This window comes from Podarcis pityusensis (genome assembly GCF_964106645.2).
Source record: "Podarcis pityusensis genome assembly, chromosome: 11".
In the NCBI taxonomy this organism is placed as follows: Eukaryota; Metazoa; Chordata; class Lepidosauria; order Squamata; family Lacertidae; genus Podarcis; species Podarcis pityusensis.
This window is the reverse complement of record NC_138036.1, coordinates 292,419-311,631: the sequence shown is the minus strand read 5'-3', so window position 1 is coordinate 311,631 and position 19,213 is coordinate 292,419. Positions and strand designations below refer to the sequence as shown.

Here is a 19,213-nt window from a genome sequence, read left to right as displayed (position 1 = left end):
CCCCAAACCTGGAAATCTCTGGGAACCCACACCCCAAAGTGCCTCCGTCTTCCCAGGGGTCTAGCTCAGTCCCCCGGCCCCACTGCTGTGCCCAGACCACGGTCCAGGTCGTGCCCATCCTCTCCCGACTCCGATGTTATGGCGAAGGAGCAGCCCTGGCGCAGCCGAGGCAGCGAGAAGAAACAGCACAAAAACATGTTTGGGTTTGCGGTTGTGGCGAAAGAATTTGCAGGTTCCCGGATTCCAGCACCTTCTGCCTGGCTCCGTAATTGGAAACAGAGGGCCCCACCAGGCAGCTCCAGTTACAGGAAGGAGGGGGCGGCTCCTTGCGTGGCACATGATGGGGGGAGCCCTAGCCCACGGCAGGCAGCCTGCCATAGGAAAGTGGGCTGCAGCCTCTCCAGAGAGGAGGGGAGGGGAGGAAGGCCCTCTCCAAACCTCTCCAGGAAGCACGGCCCCCTCCTTCCCCACCAAGGCCTGAAGCGCTCGCCCCAACCTGGCCCAGCTGGCAGGCAAGGGATGTTGAGCAACAGCTGGAGAGGCAGCAGATGCCGGGATATCAGGCAGCCCACAGTCGCCCAGAGGAGCCCTGAATGCACCCTGGTCTCACCTTCGCTTCTGCACGAACCCCAGCTCTGGCCTTTGAGGAGCAGGCAGGCGGCAGACCAACCTCCAGGGCACACACGGCGCATTGGCACGACTTCCACGCTGCCTGGAACGCAGGCCATGCCTCGCTGACGCAGCACACCAACGTTGCCACACCAGCACAGAGTCCCGGGCCCCAGGGCCCCGTTCGGACGCCAGACCCTCCCTCGCCTTTGTCTCAAGTGGATCTGGTTAGGGTGGGAGAGCAACTGGCACCCTTGAAGGGGGGCAGGGAATCATTATCACTTCCAAAGGCAAAAACAGATGGGAGGGAAATGAGATCAGGAAATTAGGTTGCACCAGAACCGGCAGCCTGGGATGAGCCCTGGCAGAGTCCAGGCATGCCTTCCAGATTTCCGGGCAGGGAGAGGAATTCGAGTTCAGCTAAAGGACTGGCTGGCATCAAAGTCCGCCTGACTCCCATCACAGAAAAACTGACAGCTTGATGAAGGGCTGTCCACCATACAGAAGAACAAGCTTCGCTTTGGAAATGGCAGCCTGGCTGCAGCAAAGGCAAGTCCTTCTTTGCCAACCCTTTGGAGTTCTTCAAGAGTGTCAGCAAGCAAGTGGACAGAGGTGATCTGATAAGACCCTGCAGGCCTGGACTTTCCCAAAAGCTTTTGACAAAGCCCCTCCCACAAGGGTCCCGAGTGACCTTCGCAGTCATGGGATAAGAGGGAGGGTGAAAAATAGAAAGAGAGGGTAGGAACAAGTGGCCTGTTTTCACGAGAAGCAGTGCTATTTTTCTAGAAAAAGAGGTGCCAGAACTCACCATGAACACCTCCCTTGTTCTCTTATAACGGCAACAGTGCCCACCTGAGAGGGTCCAGAACTGAGTTCCAGTGAGTTCCAGCTGAAAAAAGCCCTGATGAGAATACAGCGGTACCTCGGGTTAAGAACTTAATTCATTCTGGAGGTCCGTTCTTAACCTGAAATTGTTCTTAACCTGAGATACCACTTTAGCTAATGGGGCCTCCTGCTGCCACCATGCAATTTCTGTTCCCATCCTGAAGCAAAGTTCTTAACCCAAGGTACTATTTCTGGGTTAGCGGAGTCTGTAACCTGAAGCGTCTGTAACCTGAAGTGTCTGTATCCCAAGGTACCACTGTATATTAAGCAGTGTGGTCTGGGCATAAGGAATACTAGAGGGATGGAAATGACTTGCTTAGAGGTGGCTTTACAAGACAATTTAAACAAATGTATGATGGAGAAGGCAGAAGAAGAGGAGGAGGAGTAGGCCTGGCAACAACTGAGGTCTTCTGTGGCTGCAACTTCTAGGAACCAAAAATAAACCCAAGAGTCTTGTGTGACCTTCAAGGCTAGCCAATTTATTATGGCATAATAAGCTTTTGTGGTCTCGAGTCCACTTCATCAGATGCAGAAACCCTCACTTACCCATTGGGAGGGAGGGTTGTAAGCAGGAAGATGAGAGAGAAATGAAGTGTGCAAAGTCCAGGCAAGGACAATTCAGTTAGAACTAGGCGGCCTGCAAAATAATGGAGGGCCTTCAGCACCCTGACAGGTGAGGGACTTGGTGTTGCTGAGTTAACTGGCAGCTGCATTGCAACAGGAGGCCATTGCCTTTGTTCAGACCCAGATATATAATATTGTACTTACTGGTGATTTACGTCAGGCATTTCTTAGACAGCAAGACACATCTGACAAAGAGAAAAAGACAGAGAACCAAGAGGAGCCGCCTAGGCAAGAGAGGGCAGAGAACCACTTGCCTTCCCCTCCAGCAACCAGCTGAAAGCCCTTCAATGCCTCACCAAGGATCTCCAGCCTTTGACCGCGAATCTTCTCCCCCACGGCAAGCCCTGCTGACAGATAAACCCCTAAGCTAAAACAGCTTCTCAGCAGCAGCAGCAGCAGCAGCGACAGGCACATCTGAAGAGAAGCAGACAGAGGGGCAGCCCCTGCATCAGGCACAGATGCCAGCTCTGCCCGCCATGCCAGATCCGGCAATAGTATCACAGACTCCAGAACACCAGGGGCTCCTTCACTTGCTCACCTTCCAGCCTGACGTAAAATGCAATTCTGCCCCAAACAGAGAGGCCCGTCTGTGTGCAAAAGGAACACTGGTCAGGGAATGACTTGCCTGACCACTATAGTCCATGCACTAGCAACCTAAAGGCTGGATTGCTGAAATGCACTATATGCGGGGCTGCCCTGGGGCCTGGGGCAGAATAACATTGCTGTTGTTGTTAAATTTGTATACTGCCCTTCATCTTAAGATCTCAAGGCAGTTCACAAGATAAAAATACAGAATAAAGGCAACTACAAAACAATAACCCCCTCTCCACATTTAAAAGGGCCTAAGGCTATTAATCAACCCAAGGTCTGGTTGAAGAGGGATGCTTTCGCCTGGTGCCTATACCTGTATAATGAAGGCGCCTGGTGAGCTTCTCTGGGGAGAGCATCCCACAAATGGGGAGCCACTGCAGAAAAGGCCCCTTCTTGTGTTGCCACCCTCTGGATGTCTCGTGGAAAAGGCACACAAAAAAGGGCTTCAGAGGATGACCTCAGGGTCTGGATCAGTTTATATGGTGAGAGGCGGTCCTTGAGGTGTTGTGGTTCTGAGCCATTGAGGGCTTTATAGGTCAAAACCAGCGTTTTGAATTGCGCCTGCAGCAGACCAGGATCAGCATTATATGGTCAAACAGTTTTGTCCCAGTGAGCAACCTGGCTGCTGAATTCTGCACTTCAGCTGAAGTTTCCAAACCATCTCCAGAGGCAGCTAAATCTATAACACATCGCAGCAATCTAACCTAGAGGTTACCAGAGCATAGACGACAGGAGTGAGGCTGTCCCTGGCCAGATAGGGATGCAGCTGGGCTACTAGCCAAAGCGGATGGAAGACAGCTGGACTGCTGATGGGGGCACAGGGTGACTGGGAGCAGCCACTGAGACCACATAACACCGGTCCTGAAAGACCTACATTGGCTCCCAGTATGTTTCCAAGCACATTTCAAAGTGTTGGTGCTGACCTTGAATGCCCCAAACGGTCTCGGTCCAGTATACCTGAAGGAGCGTCTCCACCCCCATCGTTCTGCCCAGACACTGAGGTCCAGCGCCGAGGGCCTTCTGGCGGTTCCCTCCCTGCAATAAGGGAGCTTACAGGGAACCAGGCAGAGGGCCTTCTCAGTGGTGGTGCCCTCCCTGTGGAACGCCCTCCCATCAGATGTCAAGGAAATCAGCAACTATCTGACTTTTAGAAGACATCTGAAGGCAGCCCTGTTTAGGGAAGTTTTTAATGTTTGATGTTTTATCGTTGTTTTTAATATTCTGTTGGGAGCCGCCCAGAGTGGCTGGGGAAACCCAGCCAGATGGGCGGGGTATTAATAATAAATTATTATTATTCTATTATAAACAGCAGCATTGGCTGCCCATACACTATCAGGGCAGGGGCAAAGTCCTTGTTTTACTTTACAAAGTCCTGAACCACTTAGCTCCAGGGCACCCCAGGCACTCCCTGACGCCTTCTTTCCCAGCTCTGGCACTGAGATCATCTGCAAGAGCATCGTTGGCTGTTCCCTGAGTTGGCAAAGCTCCTTTGACAAGAACAAGGAAGTCCGCCTTGGGTGTCATCAGCCCAGTCCTGTGGAATGTTCTGCCACAGAGATTTGGAAGGCACCTCTCAGTCTAAGTTTGCTGAAAACTTTTCTTTGCCACCGGCCTCATACAGGCAATTCAGAAAAAAACCTTCTGTACTTGTTAGCTGGCGAACTATGATTTTAAGTTGTTATGTGTTTTTTCTTGTATATATGTCACTGTTGTAAACCACTCTGAAATTTGTGAAACTACAGTACTGTATACAAGTGTTTTTGATAAGTAAATAAAGCTATAAATGGACACAAATCTCACACCAGAAATCGCAATAGCCAAAAAGCAGCGGGGGAGCATTGTGAGGGCTCCCAAGCCACTCTGTGACCACGTTTGAAGGGGGATTGTGACACGATGCTGCTGAATAACATGAAATTCATTATGCGTGTAGAAAACTGGAATATAAAAACAATAATAGAAGTATACTCATTATTTTCCATCATTAATTTCTCTCCTTGCCTGTTAGCACTGTGTGAAGGACTTCCTTTTATCCATCCTGAATCTTCCAACATTCAGCTTCACTGAATGCCCACAAGTTACACTGGTACCTTCGTTCCCAAATGCTGAAAACCCGGAAGTAAGTGTTTCAGCTTTCAAACGTTTTTTGGAAGCTGGACATTCGATGCGGCTGTCGGCTATTGTTTCTGGGGTGCCTACACCAATCAGAAGCTGTGCCTTGGTTTTTGAGCATTTCAGAAGTCATACAGACTTCCAGAATGGATTAAGTTTGACGCTTTTGTTTTTGCTATTTATTTTGCGTTTTTGTTTTTGAGGCTGTTTTGGTTAATTTGTTTTTGTGACTGTGTGGAACCCAGTTCAGCTACTGATTGATGGATTGTGAGACTGCAGAAATGGATAAAAGCCCACCATCCAATCAGTGACTATCATCAATGCAGGTAAGAATTTTTTTTTTAAAAATTATCATCTACAATACTGTTTTATTTATTTTATAGTACAGTACATTGATTACTGCTTTCATTTTATGGATCAGTGGTCTCGTTAGTTAGTAAAATTCATGTTAAATTGCTGTTTTAGGGGTTGTTTTTAAAAGCCTGGAATGGATTAATCCATTTTGTATTACTTTCTATAGGAAAACGCACCTTGGTTTTGGAACGCTTTGGTTTTGGAACGGACCTCCGGAATAGATTAAGTTTGAGAAGCAAGGGACCAATGTATAGTATTGTGAGAGGCAGCCATGCTCCCTTGATACCTGCTATCATTTTATAAACTTCTACCCTCGGGTATAGGGTGGCATATAAATTCAATAATTAAATAATAATAATAAATATACCATGCCACCTCTCTTACTTCTCTTTTCTCCAAGCTATAAATTCCCAAACACTGCAACCTTTCTGCAAAGGAGGGTTGCTGCATTCTCTGGATTGTTCTGGTCGACCCAAATGACCCACCTGTATCCGGGCCCAAGAGGGGAGAAGCCTCAGCAGGAGCTGCAGAGACAGCCAACGGCTTGAAGAAGGACAAAAACAATATTCTGAGCCTGCACAGAATGCTCAGAGATGGTTGGGGCTGGGGAGATGGAATGAAGTGCCCTGGGAAATGGCATGAGGGACTGGCTAGCACACTTCATTGCAGGTCCCACTTGAGATTTTATATACATATATATATATATATATATATCCCCGCTAATAATGGATCGCCCATGAAACATGTAATTTAGCCCTCAGCTTTAAGCCATAAAAATCACAGTGTGGGCGGAAGGAATATTTGCCACCAGGGATTGAGGGGATGACGGATGACAGCTCTCCGCTCTCCCGCCTGCTCTGACCAACCTGCCAGCCTCAGCTCAGGCTGCAACAGGCTCCTCTGGGGCCTTCCCTCCTTCCCTTCTCCCTGCCCCTGCCTGCAGCTCTGCCTTCCCCCTTAGGGCCTACAACCTGGGGTCTCCGGATGAGTCAGCAGCAGATGTGTCCATCCTGCTGCTGCTCCCCAGGAAGGAGAGGGGAGGTTGATGCAGTGCAAACACACTGGGAGAGGAAATATGGTGTGCCTGTCAGGGTGCTTGCACTGTGCTGACCACGGACCACCTCCCCATCCCCTCTCCTTCTGGGGCTGGAAAGGGAGCAGGCAGCCTGCCAGTTTGCAAGTAAAACTGAATTACTGTGTCACGAAATGATGCATGTCTAAAATGTGTGTCAACAACATGGAAAGTTCTATTTTAGGCTCTAGGTTGGGGTCACATAAGACATGACATTAAATGTGTATTTGCATGTAATGTGCTCTTTAATGTAAATAGCAGCCTCTTTGAATGGGGGAGGGCAGTAATTATCAGGATCAAAGCAGGCAAGAGGAGTGGGGTTAACCCTTTCCTCCCCAGCTGCAATCCTGATGAAAACAGCTCCTCCAAAGTGCCCAGGACCTCACTGATCTAAGACCCTGTTTGTCTCCTGCATAATCTTAGAATTTCAAACCCTGGTGCTGAAGACCAAAGATCAGGGGAATATTTGCTGTGCAACAGCTGTGGAGCCCCCAAGAAGACTGAGGGAGAGCACTCACCTTCAAAAATTTTAATTTAAACCACAATCCTATGCATGTCTATTCAAACACAAGTCCTCTGCAGCTCAGTGAGGCTGACTCCCAGGTGAGTGCTGCAGATTTTACAAAAGCCTGCCATAAGGAAGATGCTTGAGGGCCAAAGCATGAAGTGGGAGGGAGGGAGAAGGGGGCTGGGGAAGGGGTTGTTCAGAGAAGGCCCAGGGCTGGGGGGGGGGGCAAGTGAAGGGTCAGGCAGACCAGAAGATCCCAGCAGTGGGTGCTGCCAGGCAGAGCCTCAGACCAGAGCAAGAGGCAGCAAGCTGGTTCTCCGCAGGCCAGACCCCCGTCCCCTAAGAGCAGAGGACAGGACCCTCCTCTGCCTCCCCCCACAACGCAGCCTCCGGCCATCTCACAGGAGCCTGGCCTGCGGCTGCAGGAAGGGATGGGGAAGAACCTCCCGCCCTATTCTCAAGCCACGGTCGGCTCCCTCTCTCAGAAGGAGTTCAGCGGCAGTTCGGGGTTGTTTTTTGGTGCCGGGAGATAGAACCGGGGCCGCCGTCTCCTCTGGGCTCCCAGCAACTGTCAGCCAGGAGACATCAAACATCTCCGCCGGCCTTCCAGGGGTGTGACATTCCTGAAATTCTCACATTTAAATCTAACCCAGCTCCCGTCGTAAAAGACGCAGCAATAAACTTTTTCCCCCTTTCGGAAGGGGGAGAGGCGGCGGCTTCCCGACAGGCAGGCAGGCAGGCGGGCTGGCTCTGCCCCGCTCTTCCCTACAAAGGCCGGCCTGAGATGGGTCCCAGCGCGGCTCCAAGGCGGCGGCGGCGGCGGCACTGGACGGCACCTCCAGCCCACGGAGAGCTGTCTCAGGCCGGGCCGGCTCGCCCACCCGCCAGGTCCCCGCTGGGCAGCCGGCCGGAGCGGAGGGGCAGCGAGTGGGCCGGGGGTCCGCCCTCTTGCCCTGGGCTGGCGGGGGGCGACAGCCTCCTCGCGGAAAAAGGCGGCGGAGGCAGCAGCAGCAGCAGCTGTTCTTTTCGCTCAGGGCTCCCCCGGCCCCCGCTCGGCCCGCGCCAGAAACGCCCCCGGAAAGCTCCGCGGAGGCAGCTGGCCAGGTGCGGCGGCGGCGGCGGAGGCTGGCGAGGCGAGCGCGCGGCGCATCCGGCAGCACGACGGCGCTCCTGCGCCCGCTTCCCTCGGCCCCCGGTCCGGCTGCCCCAGGGGGCGTCCGGCAGAGGCGCTCGGGCCAGGCCCCTTCCCCCGGCCTGGCCGTGGGGGCTGATCCCGCCCCACGCCTTCCTGCCTCCCTCCCTGGCTGTCCCAGGCGGGCTCCGTGCCCGTCCCGATGACACAGCAGCCGCCGAAGAGGCTCCATTAGCAGCCGCAGCTGCAGCTCGGATCGATAAGTGCCTCCTGGCGCATCCATTAAGGAGGAGTGTCAGGCTGCCCTTGGCCAGCGCCCCCCCCTCCCCGCCTACGCCCGGAAAGTGGAGGGCTCGATCCGGCTTCGGGGTCTGTGAGCGCCACCCCCACCCCAAACTGCCAAGCGGTCCTCGTAGATGCTGAGATAGTTCCAAGCGGGTTCCCTTGGATGGATGGCCTTGGGATGGGGCGGGGGGGCATGTATTTCTCCGTGGCCACACAAGGGCAGTTCCTCCGCATTGGCTCCCCCCCCCCCCAGTCCAGGAGTGCCCCCCCCATCCCCTCTCGGAGTCGCAGAGCCCAACTCGGGACAGAGATCTCGATCTCCGGCCCAGAGGAGGCCCGACGGCAGCGGAGGAGGTGCCGTCTCGCCGGGAAATGCCCGCAGACTGAGCGGGGCTGGGGGGGACTGCATGCAGACGGAGGTGGGAAGGTGGGGTGGACTGCAGGCACCAGGGACGCGCGCCCCCCCTTCCCGTCCAGGAGCAGCAGCAGGCGGCCCCCAAGCGCTGCGACCCGCTCACCTCGCCCGTTGGCCCGGATGAACTGCACGGCGGTGTCCGGGCCGCCGCCATCGTCTGCGGCGCCGCCTGCGTTGCTGCTGCTGCCGTTGTCTCGGGGCGCGTAGATGTGGTAGCCGACGGTGAGGCCGGCGTGGCGGAGCTCCTGGTAGACGCCCTCAATGGTGAAGTAGAAGGGCCGGTCGTCGGTCTTTCGGTCGACGTAGAGGAGCGCGGCGCGGGAGCTCCAGTTGAAGCGCTCGTGCAGGAGGGCGGCGAAGGCGCCCAGCTTGGGCGCGGACGGGCCGGTGCGCACCAGCGTGGTGTAATGCTCCTTCTTGTGGCTGAAGTCCGAGGCGACGGCGCCGGCCGTGAGGAGCGGCAGGCCCCAGTGCGAGGCGAAGCGCCCCACCGAGGCGGCCGGGTACACGCAGCCGGGCCCCAGCAGCACGTCCGGGTCGTGGTAGAGCTTCAGGTCCACGGCCTGGAGCGGCGCCACCGACTCCGAGCAGGCGCCGTTCAGCTCCGACGTGGCGTTGACGGTGCGCATCGACAGCCCGGCGGCCCGCAGCGCCGGCTCCAGCGCCTCGAGGGCCAGGCGCACGGCGGGGCCCACCCGCGGCAGGGCCCACGGGTAGCTGGGGTTGTGCTCGGGCAGCACCAAGGCCACCGTCACCACCGTCGCGGCCGCGCTCCCGTTGGCGCCCTCGCCCAGGCCCGACGAGGCGGCCGACAGCGACAGGGCCACGGCGGCGACCACCAGCAGCGACGTCGCTGGCGAGGCCATGGCGGGGCGCGCGGGGAGGGAGTCTGCTCCGCTCGGCTGCTGCGTGGCTGCCCGGGGGCCGCTCGCCACCACCTCCTTCGCTTCGCTGCTGCTGCTGCCGCCGCGGCGCCGCCGGATCCCTTCTGTGGGCCGCCGGGCTGCCCTGCGCTCCCCAGGAGAGGCCGCCCCCTCCGCGGCCAGCCCCAGCCGCCCACCCTGCGCCTCCCTCCGGACGCCGTGCCAGAGCCGCCTGCAGACGTGGGGGGGCAGCGCCCCCTGGTGCCTCCGTCCGCGTCCTCCGACGCCGCCAGCCCAGGCGCCCCACCAGGCCGGCGGACGCGCTCCAGAGGCGGCGGCCCGGGGCGCGGCTCCATCCCGCCCGCCGGGCAGGACCCGGCCCGCTGCTACTGAACGCGGCCGCTGGGTGGAGGGCGGTCCGCCCGCCGGCTCCGCGGCAGCTGCCCGGACGCCTCCATCTCGCCCTCGAGCGTCCTGCTCGCTTCGCAGCCCGGCGCTCCTGGGGCGAGGGAAGCTGGGGCTGGCCAGGGAGCGGCGGCAGCCCTGACTATCCCGAGCGCGCACGCTGCCCTCGGCGCCTCGGAGCGGGGCTGGCTCTTCCTCCTCGGGGCCTCTCCGGAGGGTTCTTAGCGGCGCCGGAGAGGCCGGCTCGCTGGCCGCGGCTCTCTTTCTATCCTAGCCGCGGATCCAGCAGCCTCTTGGTTCGCTCTGCTCCTTCCAGATGGAAGGAACCGGGCGGGAGCGCCGTCCAAGCCGCTTGGAAGCTGTGCGCGGAGTCCTGCCTGCGGTGGCGGCTGAAGAAGCCGGAGACGCGCCTCTCCTCCGGGCAGCTGCCGGTGGAAAGGGGCCAAAGGCGAGGCTCCCCATTGGCTCTCGCTTGCCCTCTCCGGAAAGAAATCTCGAGGGCGACTCAGATGCCTCGCTAGGGCGCGTCAGTCAAGGAGAGCAGCGGAGACCCGGCAAAGTGGGCAGAATGGGCAGCCCCGAAGCCTTTGGGTTCTTTTTACTCGCAGATATGGGGAGGAACATAGAATTATAGAGTTGGAAGGGACCCCCGGGGTCATCTAGTCCAACCCCGCAGTGCAGGAATCTCGGCTAAAGCATCCAAGACACATGATCATCCAACATGTGCTTAAAACAGAAAGGGGAGTCCCCTGTCTCCTCAGGGAGACCGTTCCACTGTTGAGCAGCTCTTGCCACCAGAAAGTTCTTCCTGATATTGAGTCGGAATCGCCTTTCTTGTACGTCACTTGAAACCAGTGGTTCGAGTCCTACTCCCCTTCATTAGTGGAAGGGGATCAAGATAGCCCCGCCCCCCCAGCGCAGCATTAGGGGCGGCCCCAGTGACCCTGAGGAGCAGCGCGAGAAGCAGGACCCGATGTGAGGAGTCGTGTGCATGTAGGACTCGTGTTTGGTGTCTTGACTGTGCCTCAGATGCGCTCGGATCTTCCCATACTGATGATGGAGGAGACGCTGCTCTGAGCCATTGGGGAGCGCTGAGCCTGGCCTGCGGTGGCGCCCCGTGCTTGACAACCCCCCTGTGTCCTCGCCCCCCCCCCGCTCCTCCTAGCCACTCTGGTGCTGGGGTGGGAGCGGGGGCTATATATTCTGAACTGACAGAAGGAAATAACTTCTTCAAATGACCCCGTTTGGGTCCTGGCGAACCCCGGGTTCTCTGCAAGCTTTGCAACAAATCCGCCCGCCTTCAGCAGATACGAATGCAGAGTTCTAAAGGGGGGGGGGGGCTGAACAATTATGTCTCAGGCCAGCATCCTCCCGTCAACATGCACGCCCTCCCCCCCTATTTCTGTTCAGGGACCTTAGCCCAAATCGCCGCCTTGCAAACTGGTCGACCTCTGGATGATTTGATGATTTGAAAAGGATTCCCAGCTCCCAATTGTTTAATCAAGTTTAGATTACTGCAACGTGTTATACGTGGGGCTGCCTCTGAAGGTGGTTCGGAAATTTCAACGAATACAGAATTCTGCGGCCAGGTTGCTCATCTGAGCAAGACGCTTTGAGCATCTTCCACCAATGCAGGAATCTCAGCATGTCTTCAGGCACCGGGTATTCGGCTGATTAACATTCTGTGGTTTTTAAAATGTGTTTGTGGGAGGGTTTGCTTCTGTTTCTGTTTCTGTTTTGTATTCTCATTTTGTGTGTTTCTGTTGTAAACTGTCCTGGGATCTTCGGGTGAAGGTATAGTGTACAGTATACAAATTTAATTATTAACAACAACAATAATAATCTTAACAACAACATTCATTCGACACCAAAATGACTCATCCCTCCTGAATTAGGCTGCTGAAATTCACTTATTTTTGTCTGGAAATATTTGGAGACTGCTCCGTACAGACCGCGGGCGCCCCCTCCGGGATGAGGGACGAGGCCAAATGCTCGCGGCGCTTCGGAGAGGCGGGCGAAGTCGCTGCAGCCTTGGCGGCGGAAGGAGGCGACGCTCCGCCTCTCCTCCTCTTCGGGTTCCTTTGCGTTGTCGATGCCCTGGATGAAGGGGAGTATGTGGGGAGCCCTCGCCCGCCATCACCGGAGTGCGAAGGAGGCAAGCGGGAGGCCGCCCCCCCCATCCCTCCGCCCAGGGATGCTGTTGCCGAAGCTCGGGAAACGAGCGGCGGGAGGGAGACGGATGCTCCTGGCTGGACCCCTTCCGGCAGTGGCCGCGAAGTGACCCGGCACCGACGTGTTTTGGGGTCCCGAAGGTGGTGTGGGCAGGGCTGGGCTGGTGGCTGAGTCTGCGAGGAGGGCGGGGTGTCTCTGAGCAAGCGGTTCCCCGGCAGAGGACCCCCCCCCCCAAAATCTGGCCACGTCTTCCTTCTCCCATAGTTCTCCACGGGCCACAGAGGGAAGAGAACTTTGGTCCAGCCCAAAGACTTGGCGGGGAGGACATCACAATGGCCCGCAGAGCTGGGGGCACCCGTCTGCCTCGGGAGACAAGGAAGGTGTGTGCCTTTGGGGGTGGAGTCGAAGGGTTGGGCTCTTGCAGTGCCTGCTGTGGCTGCAGAGACCAATAAGGGAGAGACATGTTTTGTTGCAGCTGGGGCAGAGGAAGGTGCCCGGATGTGCTGCTGCAGATGGACCAGGGCGTTTCTCCTCTCTTTGCTCCTCCCAGCGGTCATTCCTCCTCTGGTCACTGCTGTAGATGCACAATCTGACTGTCTCCAGGTACTGAGGTCATCTGCAAGGGATTCCCACAGGGCAGAGTTGATGTTGCCAGCCTTCACGTCACATTTGCATACTTCTTGTAATGCAGTTGTTCTGCCAAGGGGCCTGGTTCCCCATAGGGAAGGATCCTGGGCGATCCTGCCGCCTTCCATTCTGTGTACATGACCAAGCCAGCGTAGACAGATTGTCTTCCATAAACACGGTTTGAACAATGAGTCCGTAAGTGACTGTGGAGGCCAATTCTGGACCCACACGTCTTTCCACAGTGGGGACATAGGTTTCCAGGTAGGAGTTGATCACGGTGTGGATTTGCCAAGCATGCCTTCCTCTTGGCACGTTTCTCCCTTGCGTCCTGAGTTCGAGTGTCTTCAAAGCCCATGACACCTTTGGTAAAGGCTGTTCTCCAGTTGGAGCGCTCACAGGCAAGTGTTTCCCAATTGTTGGTGTTTATACTACATTTTTTAAAGATTTGCCTTGAAAAAGTCTTTAAACCTCTTTTGTTGAAAGCATTACGCTTTCCATTTTTAAGTTCGGAATAGAGTAGTTGTTTTGGAAGACGATCGTCAGGCATCCGCACAACATGACCAGTCCAACGAAGTTGATGCTGAAGAATCATTGCTTCCACACTGGTGATCTGAAGAAGAAGTCATCACTGAGACGTGCTGGGAACCTGGGCTTGGGAGAGCACGTATTTGCCAGAAGCTCTGCCCTGCCGTTTGATGCCCCAAATCTCCCTGACACGGTGCATGTGGAAGGTGGTGAGGCATCGCTCCTGAGGGCTGCAAGTTGCCCAGACTCACTTGCACAAAGCAGCAGCCTGTATGGTCGACCTTCACCTTGCTCTTGGTCACCAGCATCACATTCTCCCATACCTTTGCAGAGAGGCGAGCCATTGCTGTGGCTGCCTTGCCAATACGCTTGTCCAGCTCAGCATCGATGGAGAGGTTGCTGGTCATGGTGGAGCCCAGGGAGACAAAGCAGCGGGGGGAGGGGGGGACATCCGGGGTCCCAGCAGCGCCTCCTGGTCCCGCCTGCTGGCCAGTGATGGGAATGCAGCTTCCTTGCCATCAGCACATACGGTACTTTTCTTTTCTTAGCTTTTCTTAAAGTTTTTTGTGTTACTCTTATACCCAAACGAGACATGAAGGCTGGCAACATCAATCCTGCTGCGTGGGAATCCCTTTCAGACAACTGAGAAGGGATGACCACTGGAAGGAGCACAGAGAGAAGAAGCGCTCTGGTGCATTTGCAACCGGACGCCTTCACCTGCCCCAGATGTCTCTCCTGTATTGGTCTCTAGAGCCACAGCAGGCACTGTAAACGTCACCCCTCCACTCCTCCACTGCCTCCCGAGACAGACAGGTGCCAATAACCAGATGGCAGGCTGTGGCCATTATCTTGCAAAAGAACTTGTCTGACTAGCTCAACAGCAGAAGTCTGCATTAGTTTTTTAACCTTTGCTGGATCCAGGACCGCCATAATTAGAAGGCGCTCGGGACACCCTGCAGGGAAGCATGATGGAGTCAAGATAGTGCACTGCTGGTCAACAGCCATAGAGGTGGTGGGCCCTTGGAGGTTTTTAAGCCGAGGTCAGGTACACACCTGTCAGGAGTGCTTTAATTGAGATTCCAGCATTACAGGGGGCTGGCCTAGATGACCCTTGAGGTCCCTTCCAACTCTACAATTCTATGAAATATCTATGAAAATAATCCTGGAAATGGGTTCTGTTCAAATTTCACCCTAGGCGGATTGTTCCAGCTTTGCAGCTCATTGGAACAACCCTCATGCACGAAGCTTTGTTTTTGTGAGGAGAGGGCGATCATTTACCCCCCCCCCCGCCCCTTTGGAAAGAGCCAATGCTCCCGGCTGAGGCATCCTGCTTGCTGCCTTTGTCTGCTGCGAAGGGCCACACATGCCCAACAGAGTCAGATAACTGACCTGCTCCAGAGACGTCCCATCAGCCAGGAATTCCCTCTGTGGCCAAAGTCAACTGCATCTTGATAACTTATGAATAGATGTTCTTGTCTGAAGGAAATTCCAACATCCTTATGTAAACGTCTGTCCTGGGGCCAAGAAAACCATCTTGGTCTGCTTGCAGGTGACTTCAGACATTGGACAGCCTGATGGGGGGAGGGAGAGAAGAGCTCCACCCAGCACTGGAGGAAAGAGGACAGAGGGAGGCCGATTCACATGAGGCAACAGGCGCATTGCAGGGCCGGGGTCTTGCAGGGGGCCCCTGGGACCTTCCAAGTGAATCACCAACATCCTGAGCAGCCGTATGGGTGCAAGCATGATGTGCAGACTCTTGAACACAAATATTATTATTTTATATCTATTTATATCCCGCCTTTCCGATTTGATTTATTATATTTCTTTGCCTCTTTTCATTCAAATGTATCCCAAAGCACTAAATAACAATAATGATAGAACGTAATAAAGCATCACAAATACAGCATAAATCATATAGAATAATAAGTAATCAGTGAAACAATCACAATTTATAAAACACTGTTAACAAAGGAACAGCTAAAACATAAATTAAACATCACAATTATAGCAAAAGACACATTATATTATTAACAATACAGTGTTTATAATCTATCTTCTCTGGCGATCCCTCATAGCTGAGTAAGATTGTCTTCCATAAACACAGTTGGAACTATGAGTCTGTAACTGACTGTGGAGGCCAATTCTGGATCCACACGTCCTTCCACAGTGGGGACATTGGTTTCTGGGTGGGAGCTGGTCCCGGTGAGGGTTTGCCAAGTATGCCGCCTTCTTAGCATGTTTCTCCCTTGCGTCCTGAGTTCGAGTGTCTTCAACGCCCACAACACCTTTGGTCAAGGCTGTTCTCCAACTGGAGCACTCGCAGGCCAGTGTTTCCCAGTTGTCAGTGTTTATACTACATTTTTAAAGATTTGCCTTGAGACAGTCTTTAAACCTCTTTTGTTGACCACCAGCATTACTCTTTCCATTTTTAAGTTTGGAATAGAGTAATTGCTTTGGAAAACGACAGTCAGGCATCCAAACAACATGACCAGTCCAACGAAGTTGAGGTTGAAGAATAATTGTTTTGACACTGGTGATCTTTGCTTCTTCCAAGACACTGGCACTAGTTTGCCTGTCTTCCCAAGTGAATGTGTAAAATTTTTCAGAGACACCGTTGATGGAATCTTTTGAGGAGTTGGAGATGGCGTTTAGAAGTGGTCCACGTTTCAGAAGCATGCAGTAAGGCTGGTAGTACAATAGCTTTGTAAACAAGCATTTTGGTTTCTCTGCCAATGTCCTGGTCCTCAAACACTCTGCCCTTCAATCGGGAGAAAGCCACACTCGCAGAGCTCAGGCAATGCTGGATTAAAACAATATAAAAACCTTAACAATACAGCAACCAAAAAATAAACTGAGCACTGTTGAGTTCATTTTTATAAATACCATATTTATTTTTGTGTCTTATTTTACTCTGTGCACTTGTAATTATGTATTTTTTATCTTCCAATAAAGTTTTTTTATGTTCACACACACACTCTTCTGACCCCCATGACTCATAATCTTTCGCTCATTAAAATACCCAAAGCCCTAATGCCCATGGCAGCAACTCCCTCCTGAGGGCTCCTTGGGCTGGAGGTGGGGCAGCAGAGGGAGACCAACCAGCTACTGACAGCAAACAGTGTCTCTCTGCACCTGCAGTTCTTCCTCCTCTGGAAAGAGCTCCCTTGGGAAGGCTCCTAGGGCTGGAGGGTGGAGAAAGCAAGTGCTCTCTGGCCAACAGAGTCTCTCTGCCCTCAGCCACACAGGGACCCTGGATGGCTTGCAGATAAAATAGAAACCGCTAAAAACATAGGGGGGAAGCTGCAATGAAAAAGCAATCAAGTGCCAATAAAACCATATACAGAGAGGTCTATTAAAAATACAGATAATTACAATAAAAAACATCACCTCACCATAAAAGCATAAATATTAAAAACAACTCAAAAGCCCAAAGGACAAGAAGGAGGAAGCCAATCCAACCTCTCTAGGAAGGGAGCCCCAAAGCTGTCTCTCCCCAGAGCTCCCTGGAGGACTCCTGTTCCAGGTGGGCTGAAAAGACCCTCTTGGGTGGGGGTGTGAAGGGGAGAAAGAGGGAGCCTGCACTGGGGGGGGGGGGGTTAATAGAAGACTCCCTCCGCCTCATGAGGCTGTGCCAGGCAGGGTCCCAGAAGGAAAAGCAGCAAGGAAATTAGGAGAGGAGGTTTGTGTCCTACGTGACTAATTGCTGCCTCATGACTTCATTAAGCCTTGGGGGTCTGCTGGGCACCTTCCGTCTGTGGCTGGAGGGGCAGCAGAGGCTCCTGCTCCTGGCAGAGGGAGAACGTCCTCACGGCAGATGCTCACAAGGGGGACTTGCTGCCTTCGGGCTCCCAACTCCAAACGGGGGCCATGAACTGGGTTGCCTGGGCCACCCTTGGCAGAGCCCCCTGCCCTGGGCTGGACCCCCATGCCCCCTCCATTCCCCCACCCCCATGCCCCCAAGGCGGGCAAATCCCTGGCCTCTGAGCAGGAGTTTTTCCAGAGCAGCAGCACCATCTCTTTTGGGTGCATTACACTCCGATATAGGAATTCTAAGGTCTTATATATAAAACATAAATGTTCATAAATGTACAAGGCAAACATGTACGTACATAAGTATATAAACCGCGTGTCTGAAATAGTACAGGAGAGCAATCCTGAAGCCATTTTGACTCTCCCAAATGGAGCTCAAATATTTCTCTTCAAGGAGGAAGGAAATGGGAAAAGCTTTCCAATGGTCTTTGGACTGTAGGGGCTGCTTACACCTCCCTGTAAATACAGTGGTGTGGCAAGTTTCTGTTCAGCTGAGCACACTCTCAATATGAGTAAGAGATTCAGGAACTAAGGATCTACCATCTCCAAGGAATGGCCAGGCTACCCAGAAAAGGCAACCAAGTAAGGCCTTATCAGGAGAGAAGCAACACTCTCAAATTTCTGCTGGGGACCATCTCCTTCTGTGATGGATGGATGGATGATTTTGGGGGTGGGTCTTGAGCTACAGGGGAGGCAATTTCGAAAGTCTATATAAGAGCTTGCACACCAATGTTCTGGGGTTCCTCTGCTCCCTCCCTGCGTGGGGGGAGTGGGGCTGCACCCAGCCAGGCGCATGGGGGTAGCATTGCAGGGGTTGGACTAGATGATGCTCAGGATTCCTTCCCACTCTGTTATTCTAGAATTCTGCTCTAGAAGTCCTCCACTTCTCCTCTCCCGACCCAAGTCCCTCGCTCAGCCCTCACTGGGCCTCCTGCTGCTTGGTGAGCCCAAGGGAGACTTTGGAGCAAAGCCAACCACAGGCTTCATGATTCCTACAGTCTCGGCCTGCACCTTCTGTTCCTCCTAGATCAGCTAGCTAGGGGTGATGGGAGTTGTAGTTCAACAACATCTGGGGACCCACAGGTTGAGAAAGGCTGAGCTAGAGACAAAGGACGGAAGCAGCAGATTTAGTTGAGATTCCTTGCGTTGAGATTCAAGGAGGGGGTTGGACTAGATGGTCTCTGGGGGTTGGACTACATGGTCTCTGGGGTCCCTTCCAAATCTATGATTCTGTGAGGAGGAGGAGGGAGCAGCTGCCAGGGGATGCAAAGGATCCATTTTGCAGATCCAGCGCTCTCTGCATTTCAAACCATCCTCCCTCTCAGGGGCAAGACCTGAAAAATACAAGAGCACCACGAGCAGTCAGTGGAAATCCGCTTCAGCAGAATGCGCAGGAGTGCGTGGGCTCCAGGTTAGCTGAGACGCATCAACACCCACCCACCAGGCCAGATGTTTCCTGGACTTTCTGGAACATTCTTCTCCAGGGGTTTTGGGCCAGCCTGCAGGAGCCCCTTCCGCTTCTCAATATCTGTGCCAGGAAAAATATCAGGGACTGGGAGATGGGGAGTGGGGGAAGAGGGGCTGTAGCTCACTGCTCCCCCAGCCCCAAGAGAGCAGGTTTGAACTGGGACCCCTCCAAAACCAAGCTGAGCTTATTCATGCCCCCCAACCCCAAAGAAGCTGTTTGGCAGGGGGCTGCTCAGAGCCCTCGCAGGGGATGCTCTGCAGGTAGGACAAGTTGCTGCCCTCTTCAGGAACACTCCCCACCTGCCTCCCTCCACACAGGCAGGCAGATGCACAAGTAAGACCCCTGGTCCACTGAGCCCAGTATTGTCTACACTGACCGGCAGCAATGACTCTCCAGGATTTCAGAGCAGCCTCATCATCCCCCCCCCCCCCCGGAGGTGCCTTCAGGGATGGAACCTGGGCCTTCTGCAGGTGCTCTATTCTGGAGGGGGGGCTCCTTCCCAGAGAGAAGGGGGTGGGCACACTCCGCCTTGCTAGGACTGGAGGGGGGGCGGGAAGGCCCACAGGTATCTCGGGGGCACACCTGGAAATGGCATCTGCTCAGGATGTCTCTCTAAAGTTAGGCCAGAGGCTGCGACTTGGAGGGTCAAGCACCCATGTTTGAAATTCAGCCTTCTGGGGGTTGCTGGAAAAGACTGTGCTGTGGAAAAGTGAGGCTGTGCTGGTGTCCTCTCCCCTGCCAGGCTCCATCTCTCCAGGT

The 19,213-nt window shown here is 54.4% G+C and overlaps 1 protein-coding gene across 3 annotated transcripts in view; it reads right to left on the bottom strand.

The window, feature by feature from the left end:
* NPR2 (natriuretic peptide receptor 2) overlaps positions 1–9,651 on the bottom strand; it is a 40,657-nt gene extending 31,006 nt beyond the window's left edge. Inside the window, exon 1 of one of the 3 annotated variants that reach the window (XM_080973433.1) lies at positions 8,688–9,651. In XM_080973433.1, the coding sequence (XP_080829559.1) occupies positions 8,688–9,450 (763 nt within the window). In that variant the 5' untranslated portion in view covers positions 9,451–9,651. Of the gene's footprint in view, positions 1–610; positions 901–8,687 lie in introns of those variants that run through there. The other 2 variants (XM_080973434.1, XM_080973435.1) reach the window with 2 other exon arrangements.
* Positions 9,652–19,213: the final 9,562 nt, after the last annotated feature.